Source organism: Temnothorax americanus, unplaced genomic scaffold (assembly GCF_048541705.1).
Source record: "Temnothorax americanus isolate GAGA-0224 unplaced genomic scaffold, ASM4854170v1 Scaffold13, whole genome shotgun sequence".
NCBI lineage: Eukaryota > Metazoa > Arthropoda > Insecta > Hymenoptera > Formicidae > Temnothorax > Temnothorax americanus.
Window position 1 is genome coordinate 3,199,045 of NW_027509264.1, and position 21,140 is coordinate 3,220,184.

The 21,140-nt window shown below is 43.3% G+C and overlaps 3 protein-coding genes and 1 long non-coding RNA gene across 16 annotated transcripts in view; 2 read left to right on the top strand and 2 right to left on the bottom strand.

Moving 5' to 3' along the window:
• The first annotated feature begins 71 nt into the window (after positions 1-71).
• Positions 72-4,111, top strand: Arfgap3 (ADP-ribosylation factor GTPase activating protein 3). Of its 2 annotated transcripts, XM_077399729.1 has the most exons (8): positions 72-410; positions 1,417-1,608; positions 1,703-1,834; positions 1,911-1,943; positions 2,538-2,840; positions 2,917-3,188; positions 3,289-3,640; positions 3,758-4,111. In XM_077399729.1, the coding sequence occupies exons 1-8, from the start codon at positions 336-338 to the stop codon at positions 4,010-4,012; spliced, it is 1,614 nt and encodes a 537-aa protein (XP_077255855.1). In that variant the 5' UTR covers positions 72-335; the 3' UTR covers positions 4,013-4,111. The 2 variants fall into 2 exon arrangements, with proteins under 2 accessions (XP_077255855.1, XP_077255856.1); XM_077399730.1 differs by lacking the exon at positions 1,911-1,943 and having other exon boundaries at positions 73-410.
• Positions 417-1,285, top strand: LOC143893904 (uncharacterized). Its single transcript, XR_013255956.1, has 2 exons — positions 417-978; positions 1,089-1,285. It is a non-coding gene; the product is annotated as an uncharacterized LOC143893904 (long non-coding RNA).
• A 149-nt stretch (positions 4,112-4,260) lies between the features above and the next one.
• On the bottom strand, positions 4,261-6,473 carry LOC143893896 (putative protein phosphatase 2C T23F11.1). Of its 2 annotated transcripts, none has more exons than XM_077399737.1 (5): positions 6,050-6,473; positions 5,718-5,930; positions 5,168-5,373; positions 4,865-5,090; positions 4,261-4,778 (listed from the first exon to the last, which is right to left on the bottom strand). In XM_077399737.1, exons 2-5 carry the CDS (start codon positions 5,902-5,904, stop codon positions 4,441-4,443), a joined length of 957 nt encoding a protein of 318 aa, XP_077255863.1. In that variant the 5' UTR covers positions 5,905-5,930; positions 6,050-6,473; the 3' UTR covers positions 4,261-4,440. The 2 variants fall into 2 exon arrangements, with proteins under 2 accessions (XP_077255863.1, XP_077255862.1); XM_077399736.1 differs by having other exon boundaries at positions 6,107-6,472.
• Positions 6,474-11,560: 5,087 nt separating this feature from the next.
• The window catches only part of Smr (nuclear receptor corepressor smrter), a 73,191-nt gene continuing 63,611 nt past the window's right edge, over positions 11,561-21,140 (bottom strand). For 10 of the 11 annotated variants that reach the window (XM_077399712.1, XM_077399709.1, XM_077399710.1 and 7 more), the window contains 7 exons: positions 18,364-18,675; positions 17,767-18,143; positions 17,254-17,505; positions 16,639-17,113; positions 14,205-16,447; positions 13,897-14,075; positions 11,561-13,718 (listed from right to left, as the gene is read on the bottom strand). In XM_077399712.1, coding sequence (XP_077255838.1) covers positions 12,950-13,718; positions 13,897-14,075; positions 14,205-16,447; positions 16,639-17,113; positions 17,254-17,505; positions 17,767-18,143; positions 18,364-18,675 — 4,607 coding nt within the window. In that variant the 3' untranslated portion in view covers positions 11,561-12,949. The remainder of the gene's footprint in view (positions 13,719-13,896; positions 14,076-14,204; positions 16,448-16,638; positions 17,114-17,253; positions 17,506-17,766; positions 18,144-18,363; positions 18,676-21,140) is intronic. The other variant, XM_077399713.1, reaches the window with a different exon arrangement.

Here is a 21,140-nt window from a genome sequence, read left to right on the forward strand (position 1 = left end):
AATCGAGGCGTGCGCGATAAATCGGTAAAGTGGAACGCGCGTTGTCCAACGCGACTCGTCGCCTTGTCGCGGACACCCTTGGTCTTTGGATCGCGAAGCACCGCACCGCCTGGATCGCGTCTCCGTTACCCGCGCGATATATAGCAAATATAGTGCACTTCGTACGCTTCTTGCTTTGTCGCGCTCGTTACGTCTTTCCCGCTCCCAAATGCATCGTCACTGAGTGTCCCCCGCGGCGCCCCGGAGCGTAAGCATAAGCATACATTACCAGCTTTCGCCACGCGTCCCAGAATTTACATCGCTGACGCTGACGCGTGCTGACGACGCGTCAAAAAATGGCAGATTCTGCGCCCAGCAAGGCCGACATCGAGGAGATTTTCAAGAGGCTGCGGGCTATCTCGACGAACAAGGTTTGTTGGCGAGCGCGAACGTCGGCTGGGAACGACGAGAGCGAGGAGCAGATGGGGACGGTCAACGTCCATCGGACGGACGGGATCGCGTGCGTCACGCTGTCAGGCGTCAGCCTGCAGTTTCCCCGTGAAGCTAAGCTTCCAGTCATACGTCATTACGTGCCGCGACTTTTGGGATTTAATGATTTCTGAAATGCTATATTTCATTTATCGTACGACAAATTTTTCAAGCGTGTTTGTTGATTGGTGGCAAAATAAAAAAAATTTCGAGTTTCTAGAAATTTTCTATTTTGCAATACGGTTAAAAAATTTTTAGACACATGACACATCAGCCTATATTCTTGAAGAGCTTATTTCCTTAGTTTCCCTAATCAAGAATGCCTACTATAAGCTTTTACAAACCTTTATTCATCTATTATTGGGATTATCCCAATAATCCTTTATTCTGTGAGCTTTATAAAAAAAAAAGGTTTACCCGAGCCTTTCCCTGAAACCTCGACACAGCAATAAAGGGCTTAGGCGTCACTCTTCATCTCTTTCTAATGTCCCCTTTAGAAAGAGACGAAGAGTGAGTTAATCTAAGATTAAAAGTTAACCGACACTTATATATGAAACTGGGTCTTATACCTAAATAGATATTGCAAGGGATCGCGCGACCTGTTTTTATCTGTTTACCAGAAAGTAGTTCCAGATGTCTCCTCGTAAAAAAGATCATCAATCACTTTTGGTATTAGGATGACCAAGCTAAGTATTATTTTAACAAAGTCCTGCCCTTTCCAACAAGCGGAGATCCTCGAGCTTGAATTTCTCACTCGTAATGAATGTATTTCAACGCTATTTGTCAAATGTATTATTGCATAAGGAGTAACATTTCATCCGGAGGACAGTTTTCTTATTATTTCTACTCTTTATAATTTATGTCGCATCGGTCGCATCACATACCTATGTAACGATGCACCATAATTACAAGATATTACAATTGCACCCTCCTCTCTTTCTCTTTCAGGCATGTTTCGATTGCAACGCGAAGAATCCAGCGTGGGCCAGCGTAACGTACGGCGTCTTTTTGTGCATCGACTGCTCGGCGGTGCATCGCAGTCTGGGGGTACATCTCACCTTCGTCAGATCCACCCAACTAGACACAAACTGGACGTGGTTGCAGCTAAGAAATATGCAACTGGGTGGTAATGCCAATGCTGTTAGTTTCGATAACTTGTAACGTAATCCCATTCTGAGAAGACTTGATAATCATATCGGCATACGAGCTCACATCTCGCGTTGCTGTTCCCCAGAGAAAATTCTTCTCGCAACACAATTGCACCACGAGCGATGCCCAGCAGAAATATAACTCGCGCGCGGCTATGATGTACAGGGAGAAATTGGGCCAGGCATCCGCGCAAGCGATGCGCCGTTATGGCACAAAGGTATTCACGTAGAATTAACGATATTCGGTAGGCATTGTTAGATCCGTCCTAACTATGAACTATATAATAATTATAGGTTTCCTTTCCTACGTCAAAAAATAAAACAATGGTGAGCTGAGTAAATGTTTCAAAAAAAGTTCTTCGTTTTTTTTTCGCAATTCTACTAACATCCGCTTATGACATTTTGCCAAAGCTTTGTACTCCTTGTGAACTTACACGCATCCTCGTCTTGCAGTCGATATCGGCACACAGTGCTCCATCTGTGATAATCCACAAGTGTCCAAATATATATGTGCTCGATTGTTTACAAAAATGCTATCCATCTTTATGATTACGATATAACAGTCTCACTTTTCAAGATGTGTGTTTTAAGATGTATTTCAATACGTACGATAATACTTATCCCTTTTGATTGTTGCATTTAACAATCTGTACAGGGTATTTGTAAAATATCTGGACAAACTTTACCGATATATTTTATTAATAATTGAAAAAAATATTCGCAAATTAGCAAAAAGATTTTATCACGAATCATTAAATATTAGCGTTGGGTGCTGCAACCAACTTGAACAAGAGCCTAAATAGTCAATGATGATAAGCGTGTGATAATGTAATGCAAGTGTGCGCTAATAAAGGTAAAGTTTGGCCAAGTATTTTAAAAACACCCGTATTTTTAAATTTAATTTCATTGTTCGTTTTGCAGCTGCACTTGGAGGAAGGTACAGAAATCGTAACGGAAGAAGCAAATGAGCCGGATTTCTTCAAACAACACGAGAACTTAGATCTGCTTCAGAACGAAATGATAATTCTGACAGAAGAAAAGGCGTTCTTCGCATCTAACGCAACAGTGCCAAGCAATGACAGCATAGAGAAAAGTACACCGGAAGTTGTCTCTAATTCCTTGGGACCCTCTGTAAATCTTTTCGATTCCACCTCAAACAATCTGCAATCCGAAAGGAAACCTACCATAGGTGGCAGAACAGCACAATCCAAACGTCCTGGTGGGGTAAGTTCTCGACGAACGACATTAACACAACTATAACCGAAATTATATTGCACAACTATTGCTTCTTTAATTACAGCTAGGGAAAAAAACCGGAAGCTTAGGTGCTCAGAGAGTGAAAACCAATTTTGACGAACTGGAGAAAAGCGTTGCAGAGGCGCGTAAGCTGGCGCAAGAAAATAATAAAGAGGTGACGAAGGAGGAACAAGAGGACCTCGCTACTCGTCTAGCCCAGCGGTACGAACAAAATTTGAGCCAACAGGCCAAGAAGGTGGAAGAAAGAGCGAAAAATCTGGATCCGTTGAAAGCCACACAGGCGGAACGTCTTGGAATGGGATTTAACGCACGAAGGTAATAAATATGCACTTTCTCTCGCTTTCACACTTCTAAGATTTGTTTCATAGTTATTTATTTGTAAATTATCTTCCTTTTTCTCTCTTTTTTTTTTTAGTGGCGCAACTCATTCTGCACTTGGCGACATGAAGACAATAATGCAGGATTTGGAGAAAGTCATGACATCAACAGAGGTGCTCTCCGGAGAAACGGACACTTTCTTCAGCCTAGACGAATTTTATTCTGTTTACAGCACAGCTAACGGCAAGCCGTCCTCGCGTAACGAGGAAATTGTGGTCGTGGCGGAACCGGAACCGCCTAAACGATTAGGCCCCTCCACTCGAAGCGCGATCGCAAAGAGCGACGCAAAAGCTTCGTCCACCGTCGAAGGAGAGGCTCAGAAGAAATTTGGTAGCGCCAAGGCTATCAGTTCGGATCAATACTTTCAAGACAGTAGCTCCGACAATGCGGTGAGCATTTACAGGCGTGACTTTCCTGAAAAATGTTTCAAATTAGCATTACATTTTATTGCGTAGAGTACTTCTTTTCTTGTAATTATTCTTCGACGTCTGCTTCTAAATTTTCAGTGGGAACGTAAGAATAATTTACGCCGTTTCGAGGGCTCGTCTAGCATCTCGTCGGCCGATTACTTCGGCACCGAAAGCCCAACCTCGCCCACATCCTCGTTATTATCCATGCGTCTATCTGCGGGAAGAGCCGGCGTCGTAGATCTCGACGATGTTCGAGAGAGCGTGCGTCAAGGTGTGAATAAGGTTACCGGGAGGCTGAGTTCGCTCGCTAACGCGGCAGTCTCCTCTATACAGGATCGTTATGGACTCTAAATGAATCTATCTCGGCATTTTACGAGAACTGTTATAATACTTATTCGGACCCGGTCTTGTGTCCATTGTTCAGAGTTGTAAATAAAACCTTCTAATTGAGCTTCCGCGTAACTTATTCTTCGGTATGTTGCGCACGGATATATATGTACACATATGTATATATATTCGTACTTTTATGAACGATGAACCGGCGAACGAGTGCAATGTAAAAGTTACGCAGAATCAAGGTTGAAAATATAAATACAATGTATTTTATAAATACGCCTGCTTCTCGTCACTTTATATAATAGAGCCAGTGTATTACGTAATATATTGCACAACAAATATCTCTATATCAAAAGTCACGTACCAATCACGAGGATGAAAGTAAAATGCTCGTAAAATAATTTAGGTAAAACATGATAAAATGTCGCTAGAGCCTAGAACAGTCATAGATCTATATCCGGCGGTGGCGGTTTTTCGCAACGCGAGGCTAAGTGCGAACACGGTTTACCGTGGAGAAAGCACACGAGTATCACTGTCATGTTGTCGCAGCCGGTGCCCATGAGGGCGTCCGGCGCCAGGCAACGGTTTAAAAGTTCCTCGCAGATCTCCTCGGGATGTATCGCGAAATTCGACGTCTCCTCGTTGCCGATTTTATGTGCTAAACGCGGCCTCACGAATTGAACCACCTCCTCGCTGGTCATCACGTCCCAGATGCCGTCGCACGCCAAAACAATGAATTCCCAGTCCTCGTCGACGGTAAATTGTTGCACCTCGGGAAACGCTGCGGAGTTTAGAATTTTTTAGCGCAAAAGTTCGATCGAAAATCCACAATCGCCGCCTATCTCTCGTTCGGCGTTTCATTATTACCGGTCACGATTTGCTCCTGCGGCGATTTATGATCGTTCCGCTTAAATATGAAATCCCCGAGGGCACGGGACAGCGCCAGATTGCCGTTCACCCTTTTGTACTCGACGAAACCGCCCGCCGCCTCGATACGCTTACGCTCTTCCTTCAACGTAGGCTTGTGGTCTCGACTGAGGGGTACCGCCCTGCCGTTGATACACGCCACGGCTCTACTGTCACCCGCGTTAGCCTACAAAGCTTTTTTACTGGTCAGGGATTCAGACGTCAAGATACGTCGGCACTACCGAGACAAGACGGATGACTTACGCTGTACAGAATATTGTCCTTGATAAGAATCGCGATGACGGTCGTGCCGGCATGTTCGTCCCTAAGCGCGGCGTTATTCTGCATCGCTTTGTCTAACTCTAGGAAACCTTGCTGTATCCCAGTCACGATGTCGCCCTCCTTGTACTCGCTCCTTTTGATTATATATTCGTGAAGATGCTTTCCAGCGTATTGTGCCATGGCCGCACCTACAAATAGCATAAAAGTATATAAATACTGGGCCCACACAGCCAAATCTGTCAAGAACGGATTTTTTAAGTATCTGCTGCAAAAATTCTGTCGACAGAATTACCAGCAGAAAAATGTAACAGAATTTTAATTCCGGGTTGACCGTAGAAATTGAGCAAGATCTATCATTTCGTAACCATTTAAAAATGACGTGTTCCATTTAAATGTTTGCAAAACGAAGAGTCTGCTTAGTTTCCGTCGACAATTCGCTCATTTACCGGGTTATATCGGGTATACGAATTGCTTGCGGGTTCACTTCGGTTGTTGCTCGAAAAAATATATTTATTCGGCATTCGGTATTTACCTCCGTGTCCATCGTACACGGCGAAGAACGCAGTACCCGGGTCACTGGGTAAGGAAAGTATGTGCACGTGCGAATCTTCCATCTTAACGCGCCATCCTTGCATGCAGGAGCTGCCCACCCGGTAGTTGCTATCTCGACAACAGGCCGACTTCTTCTTCGTTATCGGCTCGCTGAGCGTTTGCCCCATTTTTCCTTCTCAACCCGATGTCAAGCCTGTTTGCGAATAATGCGCCATTCAATACGATATTGTTATAATTCTATTTACAATAATTACGATATATTTGTTCAATTGTTAATTTCTGTCAGCCACGCGAGTCCGAAATGAAACAAACCCAGACGTGGTGCTTCGTAAATTGTCAATTCGCAATTTTTGCACAAACTCGTCTTACGGTCGAATATCGTCGTCCTATGGCCTCGAATTTAAATGCGCTTCACTCCGCTCCGATTTCATAACAGCTTCCCATACAGAAACGTGTCGAGACGCGCGTAAATAGTATGCGGCCAATTTGTCGTCAGCTCCACCCCGTGTTTCGTCCCCGTGCTTGCCACCATGCCATTCGCCCATTCGGCCATGGGAAATAATAATGCGCGTCGAAACAAATCAAGCGGAGATCGACCGAGATGAAACAGCTGATTGATGACGTCACGGCGCTATTCTGGGGTGCATTCGGAGAGCACGCTATTAGCACTGTACTGTGGTAAAAGAGCACTCCGAAGCCTCAGATTTGTATTTTGCCGAACGCAGAACGCAGTATAATTATATATATAATATTTATATTACATGTGTGTGTGTGTGTGTGTGTAAAGTGGTGTCGATAACCACAACTGTCGCCATCTATGTTAGCTTTCCCGAATTACGTTTAAATCCGATATCGACGAATATACACAGTCCTTATCCAGTTTCTACTTTATCTTCTAATATTCTATATACTTATATCTTTATACAAACAAGTGCCAAATATAATGTTTGATAGTTACAATGGTTGAAATTTTTTCAATACAGTACAAAAATGTAAAAATTCTATAAAAATTACTAAGAAGCTTTTTATAATTGATACCTCATGATTTTGAGAAATTTGGGTATTACGAACGTTTATGCGAAATTCTCCGTTGTATTTGAACTCAGAATTAAATTTGCTAATATTAATCATAAATTTTATAAAATTAATTTATTTATATATACATTCTCTACACACACACACACACATCCAATTAACAAACTAATAATTTTGTAATAATTATGGCAATTAATAAGTGATGTAATAACATAATTTGTACGATATTGCAAAGTAAAGGTACACTGAAAAAAAAATTAGGTCAGCGTGGTATGTATATGCGAGCGAGTGATATGGGCGGTGTGTGTGTGTACTTATGTTTTTTCGAGGTATAATACTACCACTTTTTTTTTTTCGAGGTAAAGATACTACTTGCTTAGGTTTTTTTGAGATTTTTCGATATTTAACTTATCTGATTCTTTTAATTGTACCTTCTTTTCTTAAGTGTCCTGGATCTATTATACTTATTATTATATTCGATTACAATATCGATGACAATAAAATTCCCATAAACAGATTGGTTCTGTAAAAAATAGAGATATAATCTTAAATATAATGTCTAAATAATGTAAAAAGTTACATCTACTTCTCATCTATTAATAAGTGCTTTGGACGTACTTCTCATTGTACAATATTTTAATGTATAGGAGTAATGAGTGTGAACTTTTTGACCGCGAAGAGACGAGCGTGCCTCCTTTTTATGCAAGATAAATATATATTTATGTAATATTTTATAACTGATGTGTGTGTGTGTGTGTGTGTGTGTGTGTGTGTGTGTGTGTGTGTGTGTGTGTGTGTGTGTGTGTGTGTGTCAACGAAACCTTTGTTATTGCTCGACGGAATGACAAGAATGTCTGTAATGTATGTATATTTTGTATACGCTTTGTATAAAATAAAATAAAGCGATTGAAAAAGAAATCAATCCGAGATAATTATTATCTCATAAGTGGGATACACATATGTTGCATCCTGATATGGAGTATCGCGACTCGCTTCAATTGAATTTTTCCATAAAGAATGTTCTCAACTAGGCCCCGCGATCGGCAGAAAAAAAAAACGTAAATTTCTTATTTGAATTTGTTTCTCGCCCATCCCGTATATTTTGCAAGTATCAATTTTTTCTTTCGGTTGAACAGCAGTCTCGTTCGAAAAGAACGACGCGGAGCGAAATCAAAAGGCGAAAGCGAGGAGATGCTCCTTATTATAACGGAGGTGATTTTTATTTCAACAAAAATAACAATTTACATTGAACTGTTTTGATAATAATATTATCGTGTATGCTACATCTGTAGTTTTACTGTAGGCGTGGTATGCTCTCGCTCGCTATAATTAATTTTCAGTTACTTTGTTTTGTAATTAGTCGCATTAACAGAGCGTGTTTTCGTGGATAATAATCACGTTTCATAGATAGAGTCTTTCTTCCTTTTCGTTTACTTCTTTTATCCTAGCTTGACAATTCTGCGATCGCGCCATATGCGTTTATTATTATTTTTTTGTTAATATTAATATTACATTATTATGATACAACAATCGGGAGGGAGCTGTGTGTACCTCGGCGTTATCATATCACTATGTACAGGCTTGTCGTCTTCCGCGTACGTCGTAGGGATCGAACGGTAGACACACCGAACAAATTAGTCGATCATCTTTCCTCGACGTGTTACAAAGAGTCTAGGTACATATACACGCGACGTTTACGCTTTCACGTCGCCTAAATCTCTCTCTCTCTCTCTAATCTAGATGATACTCGTACGATAGTTACAGCAATAAAATTCGTTTCGCCTTACTTTGCTGCGAAACACGCGTCTCTCGCTCTCTCTCTTTCATTCTCGAGGAAGAGATGTCGTCGGTGTTCCATTCTCTTTCTCCACTTCTTACATCTATTGTATTACAGTACTGCATCGTACCTGAGATTGCTTACACACAGACGATTTCCCTCGAAGAATCGAATGCAATTGAAGACTTCGCGACAACAACCATCTAATTTTTTCTTCTTTCAAACACTTGTTAAAGATAGCTAAGCCAAGTTCTCTAGACTTTGATTCATTATCATGATAAAATATCTATCAATATAATCACAATTACATAATTATTTATATATTAGAGAAAGTTATTCAGTTACATTATATATAATATGTATATAATATATAATATAGCTAAATATATATATATATATATATATATATATATATATATAACCAAGAAACAATTTAAAGAAAAAATATTTATAAGTAAAATACAATTTTTCCAATATTTCTTTATATTAATTTTTATATTTATATATTTTTTTTATGGTTTCAGTAACATGTATAATAATCTTTTTATGAGATAAAAGATCATTAATTTTTCATTATGGTGTAAAGTTTTATCAAACGCTTGAAAAAAAAAAAGAAACAGATTAGATGACTGTTCGTTGAGAAACGTGAAAATCGCCTGCGAATAATCGACCCGTACGAAAGACCCGACACCCTGAAGATCTCTCTAAATATGTACCAACGAAAAGGAGTTGGTGTGTATTCGCTACATGTCACGCATTATATGTACACGCCGATTTTCTTCTCTCCAACAGAGCGGGGGTTTAGATTCACAACGATCCTTTGTGTATGTATATATGTTTGTTTGTTGTGTTGTTTTCGTTTTATATGTACACGCAGACCCGTCCCTTACACACGCGTGTGGTCAAAGTTGTTCCTGAAGTCAAGGCGTACTTCGATCGCGCGAGTGATCTTCAATCTGGCAGAGTGGTGCGGTTCTCCCCGGCGCTTGCGAGTATTTATACGAATTTATTGTGAACGAGATGCAACAGATTATATGAACAATGTAACAGAGAAAAATGTAATAATGAAGAGAGACATTTGAAAGGTATACACCGAGTTCTTGCGATATTCTATTCTCTAGGTATCCCTTAAGGCTTAAAGACGATAAAACGTCTTTCCGACGTTTTCTTTTCTTCGTGCCGGACTTGGACCACTCGCACCACTCCTCGCGCTTCATCACGACGGGGGCGATCGCTAAACGCAGGGCTCTATGTGTCGCTCAGATACTATACGAGGAGGAGAAACGTGACGCCGAGGACACTCTTCTCTAAGTATGAAGTACGAAGATCGAGTCACGGCTGTCGCGCTATTGTTCGCAAATGTTATGCATGCCTCGGGCTAACTAGTTTAATTCGCTTCGGTATGTATGTGTGTGTGTGTGTGTGTGTGTGTGTGTGTGTGTTTGTCATGTGTTACATCTATCTATACGATATACATATCCATCTCCACTTATACTCCGGAAGCATTCGACGGTTTTTTCAGGACCTCAATAATTATATTTTGTACAATGAAGAATCCTTGGAGGTGCGCGCCTCTGTGGCAGGTGCAGTGTTCCGCGAAATTCGTCGATTCTCATCGAAAAACAAATCAAACTATAGACTGTATAAAAAAAATTGATTATAAAATTTCGACGTGACATTTAAATGCCCAATATATAATTAGAACGAGTACAAACATCACAACTAAAATCCTCAGTGCGCATAAGTTATTGTTTTTAAACCATAGAAGTAATAATCCTTTTTGCACGTTTTGAACAGCAAAAATGAAGAGAAAGATGACATCTAATCATTTAATTATGTAATGTAGCAATTAATTACGTTATATATAATTTGTATAATTAGAATATATTATAATAATTTAGCATTGTATAAATTTTTAAACACATTTTTTGGGTTTCTTTATTTATACGTTGCACGTTTCAATTGTTTCATGCGAAGGATAAAGAGAATCGACGAGTAGCACATCACAAATTGCTCTTGTCCAGACGCTTGTTATGAAAGGTGGTAAGAGAACAAATAAAAACAAGAAGTTAAAAAGAAAATAATACCTGGACCGAGGATACACTCGCTGTATTGAAGATGCAAAGAAGAAGCGAAAATGCAAATGTACGAGGGCTAATCGTCTGATCGCTGGCGTGCGAATGGAGGCAGTCGTCTTTAGCGAATCTCTATAGTCTTGATATCTCAGTCGTCCGAAACGACACGGAATATACATATACATATAATCAAGGCGCAATCTGGCAGAAGCAAGTGAGCTCTCACGGCGCAGCAATTGAAAGAAGTAACTCTCGCGGTGACGTTTGTAGAATTCGTCGGGTGTGTCACGATGGCGAAGAAACAAGGCGCAGATCGCAAAACAGTTGAAGCTACAAATATAAAATTAGGCTGTATAAAAAAGTATGTATGATAATGATACGTGTTACGTGTCGTGTGTGTTGCGCATTCTGTCTTTGTGATAGTCTAGTCAGAGCGTGTACACATTCTCTCACTTTCTTTCTCTCTCAGATTTGTTCGAAACAGATTAAAATAAATCTACATCCACGTTCGCTTTGCGAATGATAATTCCATCAATTTAATCGCCTGCATATTTGTTTTGCCGTCATTTATTTAATAAGTAGAGTTCGGGAGAAAGTCCTTTTCCCCTGAAATCAGTTCGTGGCTGTTTAAACTCCTAAATGCTGGCTACGTCGCGATTTCATCACTAAACCTAAACTCCTTATACAATAGCGCGTACGGATTATCTAGCCATATTACTTGTTCAACTTAGAAATTAATATGTACTATATACTATGTACAATACACTTTGTGTTACGATTTTTTTCCCGTTTTCTCAAACCCACCTCACCAAGATGAGAACGATCGTCGAAAGTTGATTCTCGTTGCCAGAATATTTCGATTAGCCATCTCGTATTTACCCACGTGTGCCAGAATACGTTGCACGGCATTTTCCTCGACGTATTTCGCGCTTTCCATCTTTCTTGCTCTCTCTCTCTCTCTCTCTCTCTCTCTCTCTCTCTCTCTCTCTCTCTCTCTCTCTCTCTCTCTCTCTTTCTCTCATCTTCAGTTCGAACTACAAACTATGCTTTGCACTGGTATGTAACACAGTTGAACCTATTAATCCCAGATACATCACAGACTCATTCCAAATAAAAACACGCACGCCCTCATTAGCGTTGTATATTATTATCGCTTAACGATATATATAGTTTTTTTTTTCAGTTATGTACAAAAGAAGCGTCTGTATTGTGAACATGGGATATACATATATAGATCTAGATGTTTCACAGATCGAATGCTTGCGCGTATACCGACGTCTTTTTGCGGACTGATCAAGCCCAAGTCAACGTAAAAAATAATAATTCACCTCGATCGAACGACTAAAGCTTCGCGCACTCAATATATCAGTACATATACGAAATAGAATGGATATATATCGAGTGCCGATCCCGGTTTGTTGCCTTTGCGAAATGAAACGCTAACGTACACATATACATCTGCGAGTATCGAAAAACCTAAAAAGTGAAAAATATGTATATATGTATAGGCGAGTACATGTTACTTAACGATCATGTAACAATGTTTTTGAAATCATCGCGTTAATAAAATTTCGCTAAACTAAAATCCGAACCTGTACAATTAACTCGCGAGATTTTAAAAAAGGATCCCATCAAAATCACGGGGGTCAAATGTAATAGGTTTTTTTCCACGTTGACGTGTACATATACATATATTTATACAGATAATTTTAATGTCCATATCGGCATTATAAATTATACACATCGCAAAAAACTAATTATTAGATAAAACTATTCGTCGCTATGTATTTAACTGAAAATCAGCGCAACACCGTGAGAAGGTAAATAAAATCAAGTATTCGTTTCGTAAATATGTGTGTGTTTACCTCTCTTTGCATAACGCGGGAATGATCTTTGACTAAAAATACAATCAAGTTACAAAGAGTTCGTAAAACAACAATATGTGTGTGGGACTTTGTTTGAAACATCATACTTCTCCACTTACCTCGCCGGAGATCGCAAATTCTCATTTATATATATATATATATATATGTATATATCTACATATGCATATTATATGCGTATATATAAAAAGAAGAAGTCTCTTAAATTAGATTAGGATTTGGCGACCGACAAGAACGCAGTGTGGCTTCTGATTGCCCGTAAAGCGTCGATAAATCGTCCAATATAACCAATCATTGTTTCAATCGATGATCATCTGCGAGTATCCTAAAAAGACGTATGCCACAGCATTTCTCTGCATCCGTAATAACCGTGCATCGTCGTGTTAGCATATGCCAGTTTAGCGTAAGAACAGTTACAACGCTGAGCGGTTATAGAGGACTATCAATCCTCATCCGAGAGCGGCTCGTATTGCGAGGAGAGCAACGGCGCCGGCTCGGCCTGCATCTGTTCCGATTTCGTCACAGAGACGGACGTGGCTGTGGCGGGTGGCGGAGCCGGCGGTGGTCCCGTGTGTACCCCTAACGCACTAAATGGATAGAACGTGGTGGTAGCTGCAGGCGCGGGTGGCGGCGGTGGTTGTTCACGTGTACTTAGATTCGGTCCACCCGCATCGTCGACCACCATCTCATTACTTCCGCTACTACCACCGCCGCCTCCGCCTCCGCCTCCGCCGCTGCCGCCGCCGCTTCCGTTGCCACCATTCGACGGGCTTCTCTCCATACTTCCCGCACTAGCCCCTTTTTCATCCTTCTCAGATACAACGACGGAATTACCGCCTCCGTTCCTGTCGGAGCCCGCACCACCATCGCCGCCGCCGCCACCACCGGCCTTGTCGTCCTCAGTACGCATCACCTCGACGATCTTGTTCTTCACATAATCGAACGGCGATATCTGATGCGGCTTGTTGGAGGGAGTTCCGGAAGTGGATGTGGCAGTGCTCGATTCGTAGAAGCGACGTCCGTAATGATTAGTAGTTGCCTCCGGCGGCGAAACTGGCTCGACCGAATGGTATTGCTGCTTTCCCGATGACTGATGCTGCTGCGTCTGCTGCTGTTGCGCGACGCGTATTATTTGACGCTCATCTCCGGTCTTCACCGAGTCCGGCTCATTAATTTTTCGTCTCTTCCACTGATCTTCGGAAACTTGATATCTATTGTTTAGAAAATAAAAATTATTTACGACATACACTCGCCAACACTGTAGTTAAGAAAACTATTCGAATTTTTTGTCCTTTTTTTTTATTTGTAGTTTTACAGAACGGATTTTTTCGTCGCAAGCTGTAATGTCGAGCTAAAGTAACGACGCGCTTGCTTTGTGCGGAGACTTACCCATAAGATCTGTACGACGAATGAGGCGTGTTATAATCTTTAGAGACAACATGATCAACATGTTCGCCGAAAGTGATTGCTTTGTTGCTGCCACTTCCTCCACTTCCACCGCCGCTACCTTCACCAGCGGGACTATGGGCTATACCATTAGGTTCTTGCTGGGTTTCGCGTTGAAATCCCTAAAAAAGACGGATTCAACTTACAGAAAAGAATGAGATTGTGACACGTAATGTCGAAAAGCAAAGCTGCTTAAAATGAAGCGTATCGTACAACGAACTTGAGAAAAATATAAAGATATGTTCAGCTACCTGAAAGAGACGGTCGCCCGCACGCGCGGGTTGATTGGCCGAGGATCCGCTTGCACTGGAATTATCGACACTCTGATTGATCTGATGAGTGATGATAGCGTCAATCAGACTGGCGGCTGTGAGAGTCTCGTTCGGCTGATTGGAGGATTGACTCTGTCGCGACGATGACGACGATGACGACTGTTGCTGCTGTTGTTGAGACTGCTGAGATTGCTGCAGCCTAGAGGACTGTGACAATCCGCTGCTTAATAGTCTCGACGAATCTCTATCGATTTGTTGTTGCTGTTGATCTCTGTATAGTTGCGCCATGTGTCGTCTCTCGGCCTCCATACGTTGCTGTTGAATATGCTGCTGAAGTTGATGCTGCTGCTGTTGCTGCTGCTGCTGCTGCTGCTGTTGTTGATGAAGCACCAAATCCCGTTCACGATGAGCTTGCTGCACGGCCAAGCGATGTTCGGCGTGCTCCTTCTCGCGTTGTTGCTGAATGGCAAGTCGCTGCTCCTGCTGCTGCATCTCCTTCTCGCGTTGCTGTTGTACAGCCAGTCGATGTTCATGCTCCTTCTCGCGTTGCACAGCAGCCGCTACCATTTGTTGATGTATTTCCTTTTCCCGCTGCTGATGTAGCCGGTGCTCGTGTTGGATATCCTTTTCCCGGGCTTGCTGTAATAAACGAACATTCTCGGCATGCATATCCTTCTCTCGTTGGGCGAGACGGTGCTCTTGCTGCTGGAGATCTTTTTCACGTTGCTGATGATGCTGCTGTATCGCAAGACGGTGCTCCAACTGTTGCAATTCCTTTTCGCGATGCAAACGTTGTTCCTCCTTTTCCCGCAGATGAACGAGGTCGCGTTCTCTATCTCGGTCGCGTTGATGTTGCACCGCCGCAGCCGCTACTGCTAATCTATGTTCCGCGGCCTGCATTGCCGCCATACGATGTTCCTGTAGTCGCTGTATCTCTTGCTCGCGAAACGCTCGATTATTGTCGTAACGGTCAGCCAACAAGCGATCCGCCATTGTTTTACCGAGTCCCTCGTGACCACCACTACCGGATGCTGCTGGATGGCCGTGCGGATGTGGCACCGGAAGACTGGGTTGCTGTACTGCCACATCCACTAAACTGGAGAACGCTTCCAAACCAGGTGGCGGTGGTGGATAGTGCATTTGCTTTTGCGGATTGTGCCTCTGAATGACGCCTTGTCGCGGCTGCGTGTGTGTCTGTGATGGAGGAGGCGTGCTGGTATAATAGAGAGTGGACGACGACGGCGGTGGCGGCTCGCTTTTAACAGTTGTCTCAGCAGCAACAGATCCACCAGCGTTACTACTACCACGAGCACGCGCATGCATCTGCTGACTTGTGATATAGTCGTTCATGATGATCTGCCGGCTGGATAATTGCTGTTCCATCGTGTAACTAGGTGGCGGTCGCCCGGGGGTGGAATAAGAAGTGTACTGGCTGCCGCCATGGCTCACTACCACAGGCGACGCCTGACTTGTAGGACCCTGTCCCGGTGGTGGTGGTGGTGGAACATTGCCACCGCTCGTGACAGGCGAATGTCGGATGGTACGATGATAATCGTATATGGGCGTACTGCGTTTGTCTACCGCGAATGGAAGCACCGGCGTACCTTGAGTAATTGAACCACCTGTATCTTTTGGCGTTCCCGAAACAGCGGAGCCGGTATTGACAACGCTGCCGCCGCCTCGTTCATTAGCGTTCGGAGCACCAGTAACTGTCGGATTACCGGGCGGCGTCATTTGTCGCAAAAGACCTTCATAACGCGCCGTGGATACAGGCGTGCCATGCGTGATGGAGCCACCCTTGTGACCCGGTGTGCTCATGCTGCTCAATTTCGGAGATAGCTTCGGATGAGGCGGTGGTACGGTGACTTTGTTCATCTTGGGTGTAATAGGTGCTTGCGGTCGCGGTGACGAAGCATAAATCAATGGACTTTTCGCGCCACGTCCTTGCTCGGGATGAGGCGCGTGAGGATGATAATACGCGCCCGGTGGTGGTTCCGGTCGATAGAGCGTGACCGTCGGCGGCTTGTGAAGTTGCATCGAATGATTGTAATCTTGTTGTAGTCTTGGTTTTTTGATACTCAAATCTAACGTGCCTTCCGTTTCTCGAAGCGCTTGTTGCACTTGCATAACGACCAAACCTTCCTTAGGCAGCAAGTCCGAAGACGAAGCTTGACTACTCGGCACAGCTGGTGGACAAGGAGTAATGGTGGCCTGCATCTGGCCTAAAAGAAAAAGAAATATATCGTGAGTTCATTTAATTTTGCTAATGAATCATCATGAGTGACATAAGACGCGGTAGACACAGAGCAAAAGAATAAGAATAAATTTTGAATAAATATGATAAAGTCATTATTTTGCAAGAAAGTTTTATATAAGAATTTTATATATAATGATATTATATTAATAAACTTACCAATCTGCTGAGGGCTGGGAGCAGATCGATGAGCATGATGCGGCCCCGAAACAACGGAGAGCGTTGCTAGATTTGTATCTCTATTAGACAACGCAGTGTTCGCCATGTTTGATGAAGATTTGTAACCACGGACATACGTTATTTCGTTACGATGATCGGTCTTCAAGATACTAGATATCGTTGGAGTGCTAGAGCTATTGGGTGCTGACGAACCACCGCCGTCGGGTGGTGGACAGTTCGGCGCACGTTTTAGTTGCATCTCGATGACCCCAAGCATAAGATCCTTAACAGTAAGCGGGTTGGAATTACTCGTTGTTGAAGGTGGCGAATGAACAATCGGTGGTGGTTGTAGATGTTGGCTTTGTTGTTGACTCTGTTGTTGCAACGATGTCGTATTACTACTGGATGTTGTCAGAGTCACCACAACACCGCCATTATCTAAGTCAGCACCTCCCTGACCTTCGTCCGCTGTCTCCTGAAACAATTAGCGCACCTCTATCAGACGGTCCTGTCGCACAAAAACATTGTTTTGCATCTTGTTTCTTAACTCCATTTTATTTATCATTTTCACATGCCAATGCAAAGAATAAGAAAAAAGGAAGAGCTTTGTCTTACCGTGGCAGAACTGTCGTAATCTTCTCTGCCACCGGATGTAGCGGTAGCGGTTCCGCTACTGGAAGACTGATGAGACGATCCGGGTGGCACGAGTGATACCACGGATATATCCGAGAGTTTCTCGCCAAGTTTCTGTTCGGTGGATCGTTGGAAAGACATCGGTAATGATGTCGCTGTAGTACCACTCGATGCTGCGTTACTGCTCGTCATAGTTGGGCTTCCTGCGCTGGCTGTGTCACTCGAATCGTGAACCTGGAAGAAAAAATTGCGTCAGACTAACCGATACGTAAATAGAAAATATTTAATTTAACGCAATCTCTTATTAAAAAATTAATTTAAATTAATAATTACACCAAAAACAATTCAATATTAACTAATTTTGTTTGTAATTTAGAATAGCGAAATGATATTTTGTAACGCGTAAATGTATATGCTTATCATTTCAAATGCTGACTTCAAATTAACATATATTTAAACAAAATAATGTTTAATAACTCGTGGAAAAACACTTACAGCTAGCTCATCGCAGCTGCTGGTACTACTACCGCTTTCCTCTTCATCAGTCAGACACGGTCTTCGTTCCTCACCCAACGAAGCGTAATACTCGGCCACGACCTGATCGAGACTCAGTTTCTTTCGGTAAGTAAAGTAATAGTTTTTGCATTGATGATTCGTCTTGCCGGGTATCTGCTCGGCGACCTTTGGCCAATTGGTACCGTGTTCCCGGAGCGCCCTGCGAAGCTGCTCGAGCTCCTCGTCCGTCCACTGACGCGACAACGCATCGGCACCATCCTCGGACACTTCGGTACCGCCGGCGAGATGTGGCGCTAAACGGCGCGATATTCGGCTGAAGCAGGCCGAGCAGCATTTCGTCGCGCTGTTCGGTATTTCTGAAATAAACGGGACGGTTCAGTCACGAAGTATAAGCACTTGAACAAAATTCAATTCGTCAAGTATTTTCATAAAACCCAGATAAAAATATACAACATATAGACACAGAGATGTAAAGAGACAGTGTGGTGCATATAATTATATAATAAAATTTAGATTTACCCCCTATATACACGCGCGCGCGAATGAATTGTACAAAAATTTGCTAGGAATACTCACGAAATTCTTGAGCGATTGGCTCCCGGATCTCCGGCGGCAGGTCGAGCCACTTGGAGGGCAACGCTCTCAGTCGCTTCACTCTCGACTTGGAGCTGCTCAGATTCGGACAGCCCGGCAGCGGGCAGGCGGTGTAACGTCCTCGGACGGCCTTGCAACGGCAGGTGTTGCAGACGCGCGCACCGGGCGGCACTTGGTCCTCCCGTAGGCCGTACTGCGACGCTTGGCTACGCGGTAACGCGCGGCTATGCGCGCTTCCCTCGACGACGTTTTGGCACACCGTGCAAGCGTGAGGCCCTATCTGCCTGCCACCTTCTGAAACCATAATCAGAGATATGTAGAAGACACGTAGGAATAATGAAAGATACGTAGTAACGACATATAAAATAGTGACTTTTCTTTGAAGAATGCAAGAAGATCAAACTGCAGACAATCTGATCTCGCAAAAAAAATCTACGGAAGAATAGAACAAAATTGATTAAGGTGTTTTCAAGAAAAACCTTTTCCGAATGATTCTCGATAAACTAAATTTACAAAATTGTAGCCGTAAACGCTCGCTTTTCTCGCGACTCTCGCGAGTAACGCGGTGAAGTCCTGCGATCGTCCCGCGCGATCGAAGCGGGAAAACGTTTCTGAAACGAGTGAGCGCGTGTTTCACGCGCTGATACGCCGCGAGGGACGGCAGATAAAAATCAAATAAAATATAAAAGCGCACGCGGGAGAGCGGGACGGGCGACGATACGCTTGTATCAGATGGTGCATATGCAATGCGCCCATCGCCACACCACGTCACCGCCGCACCGCTGCACCGCCGCGCGTGTTAGATACTATCGCGGCGCAATTGCGATATGACGCGCACTGTCGCTAAAACGTCAAAGGGGCCGGGTCTATTGACGCGATTCGGCAACGCCAACGTGTCTGCGGCCCGCCGTGAAATATAAATGCACGGCGCTCCGCGTGTTAGCCCGTGCGCGATACGCGGAACGCGTACAAAACGCGACGAGCACGCGGCGCGATAATGGCCGATCGTGTGCCATTCCGAGTCGTTAGAGTCGCCAAATGAAATTTCGATGAAGCTCGCTAGTAAACTGGTGTAGACGCCAAAAATGAGATAAATAAAAATACGTTCCCTCGTTCAAACGTATTCCCTTTCTTTTTGGCTTTCTTAAAATCACACCAGATTGTGAATTATTCCAATCAAAAGAGAAATTCCATCAGGAACTCTAGAAAATGTTATTAATGTATATTTACTACCGTTTACTTTATCATTTAAAAATAGAGTGTGCATTTTACACATTTCACATATATGTCTATATACATCCGCGAACTTTGCGATTGATCTTGATGCCCCTGATTATATACGCGCTTCGTTCAAACTGAACCATTCGATCTCAAGTACTTTAGCAAGTACTTTAGTGAATCCTTTCATTATCCATATTTTCTAGAGTAAAATCGACATTTCTCAGGACCGCGATTCTGTAACTCGTTGTGTATCGTTGCGCAGCATTTTTTACCATAAAGTATACCTGCGCAACGACAACGTAACGATAACGATACAGAATCGCACAACGAGTTACAGAATCACGGGCCAGAAACGTTAATTCAAACGAGAATCAGATATTCGTGGGACTCTCATTCGACAATAAACGCACAAAACGGAGTTGGCTGCCGACAGCTATTTAGAGAATGTACTCGCGTTTATCCGCTATGAAATTGAGTAAATATAGTTAATCACGAGCCGCGGAAGGAACCCGAGTGAAAACACGAGCGGTGCGGCGCGGCGCGGGGAGAGGGAGAGGGTTGGCGCACGGAAACGGAGCGCGAGAGACAGTATAATTACTCGAGACTCGGCTAATTAAGGACGCCCAATTAAAAAGTTCTGACGTTCGTTCTTAGCCTCCCGCAAACGTCGACCATCGCGCTCGTTCCTAAATAAGATCGCTTTGATAGTTCCGTACCTCCCTGCGCGATACTGCGTAAATTTACTCCCGTCGACAATTATCACGCGAAATCGAGCACATCTAGTAATCCCGCGAGATGATGAGCCTTTGTAAAATAAGATGTCAAAATAATAACATCAGACAAGAGAAAATTAAAAGAAATTAAAAGAAAATTTGATGTTACGCTCGATGGTTTCGGAGAGGCTTATACACTCCGTAACATTTTATTCCGTATATTCCGTGAAATTTACGAAATATTTACTTAGCGAAGTACAATTATCTCTCCATTTCCTGCAAAGATTCGGAAATCTGGATTAAACAAGATGAAAAAAATAAATTTGACACCGTCTTTATGAAGACGCGACCACGCAATCGCGTCGCGGTTGTTCTGGCATTAATCTAATTCAGCGAAAATATACGGATGCAAATCCGGAATTAAACGATGGTCGCTTGACGCGTCGCCAATTATTTAGCGTTCGATATACTCCTGGGCTCTCTCCCTTTCCTTCTTTCTCTCTCGAAACTCGTACATCGCGGCGAATCGCGGACCTCATCCGGATGCCGCGCGCGTCTGCTCTCCGGTGACCTGTCACGCCGATGCCGATGCCGCGGCCGCGCGTCCCGCGCCTCTTTTGGATCGTACGCGGGATTATTGTTGACACGGAATTATCAATGTGACGTCGCGCTCGTGCAACGCTTCGACGGTGCGGCGAGCGGGGGTCGCCGGGGGTGCCCGGAGCGCGGACGCGAGTACCCAGCGAATACCGCGATTGGAAGAGTTGCCGGGGAGTCGGATAGAGGATATAACGCGCCGTGTGAGAATTCGCGACACTGATTGAC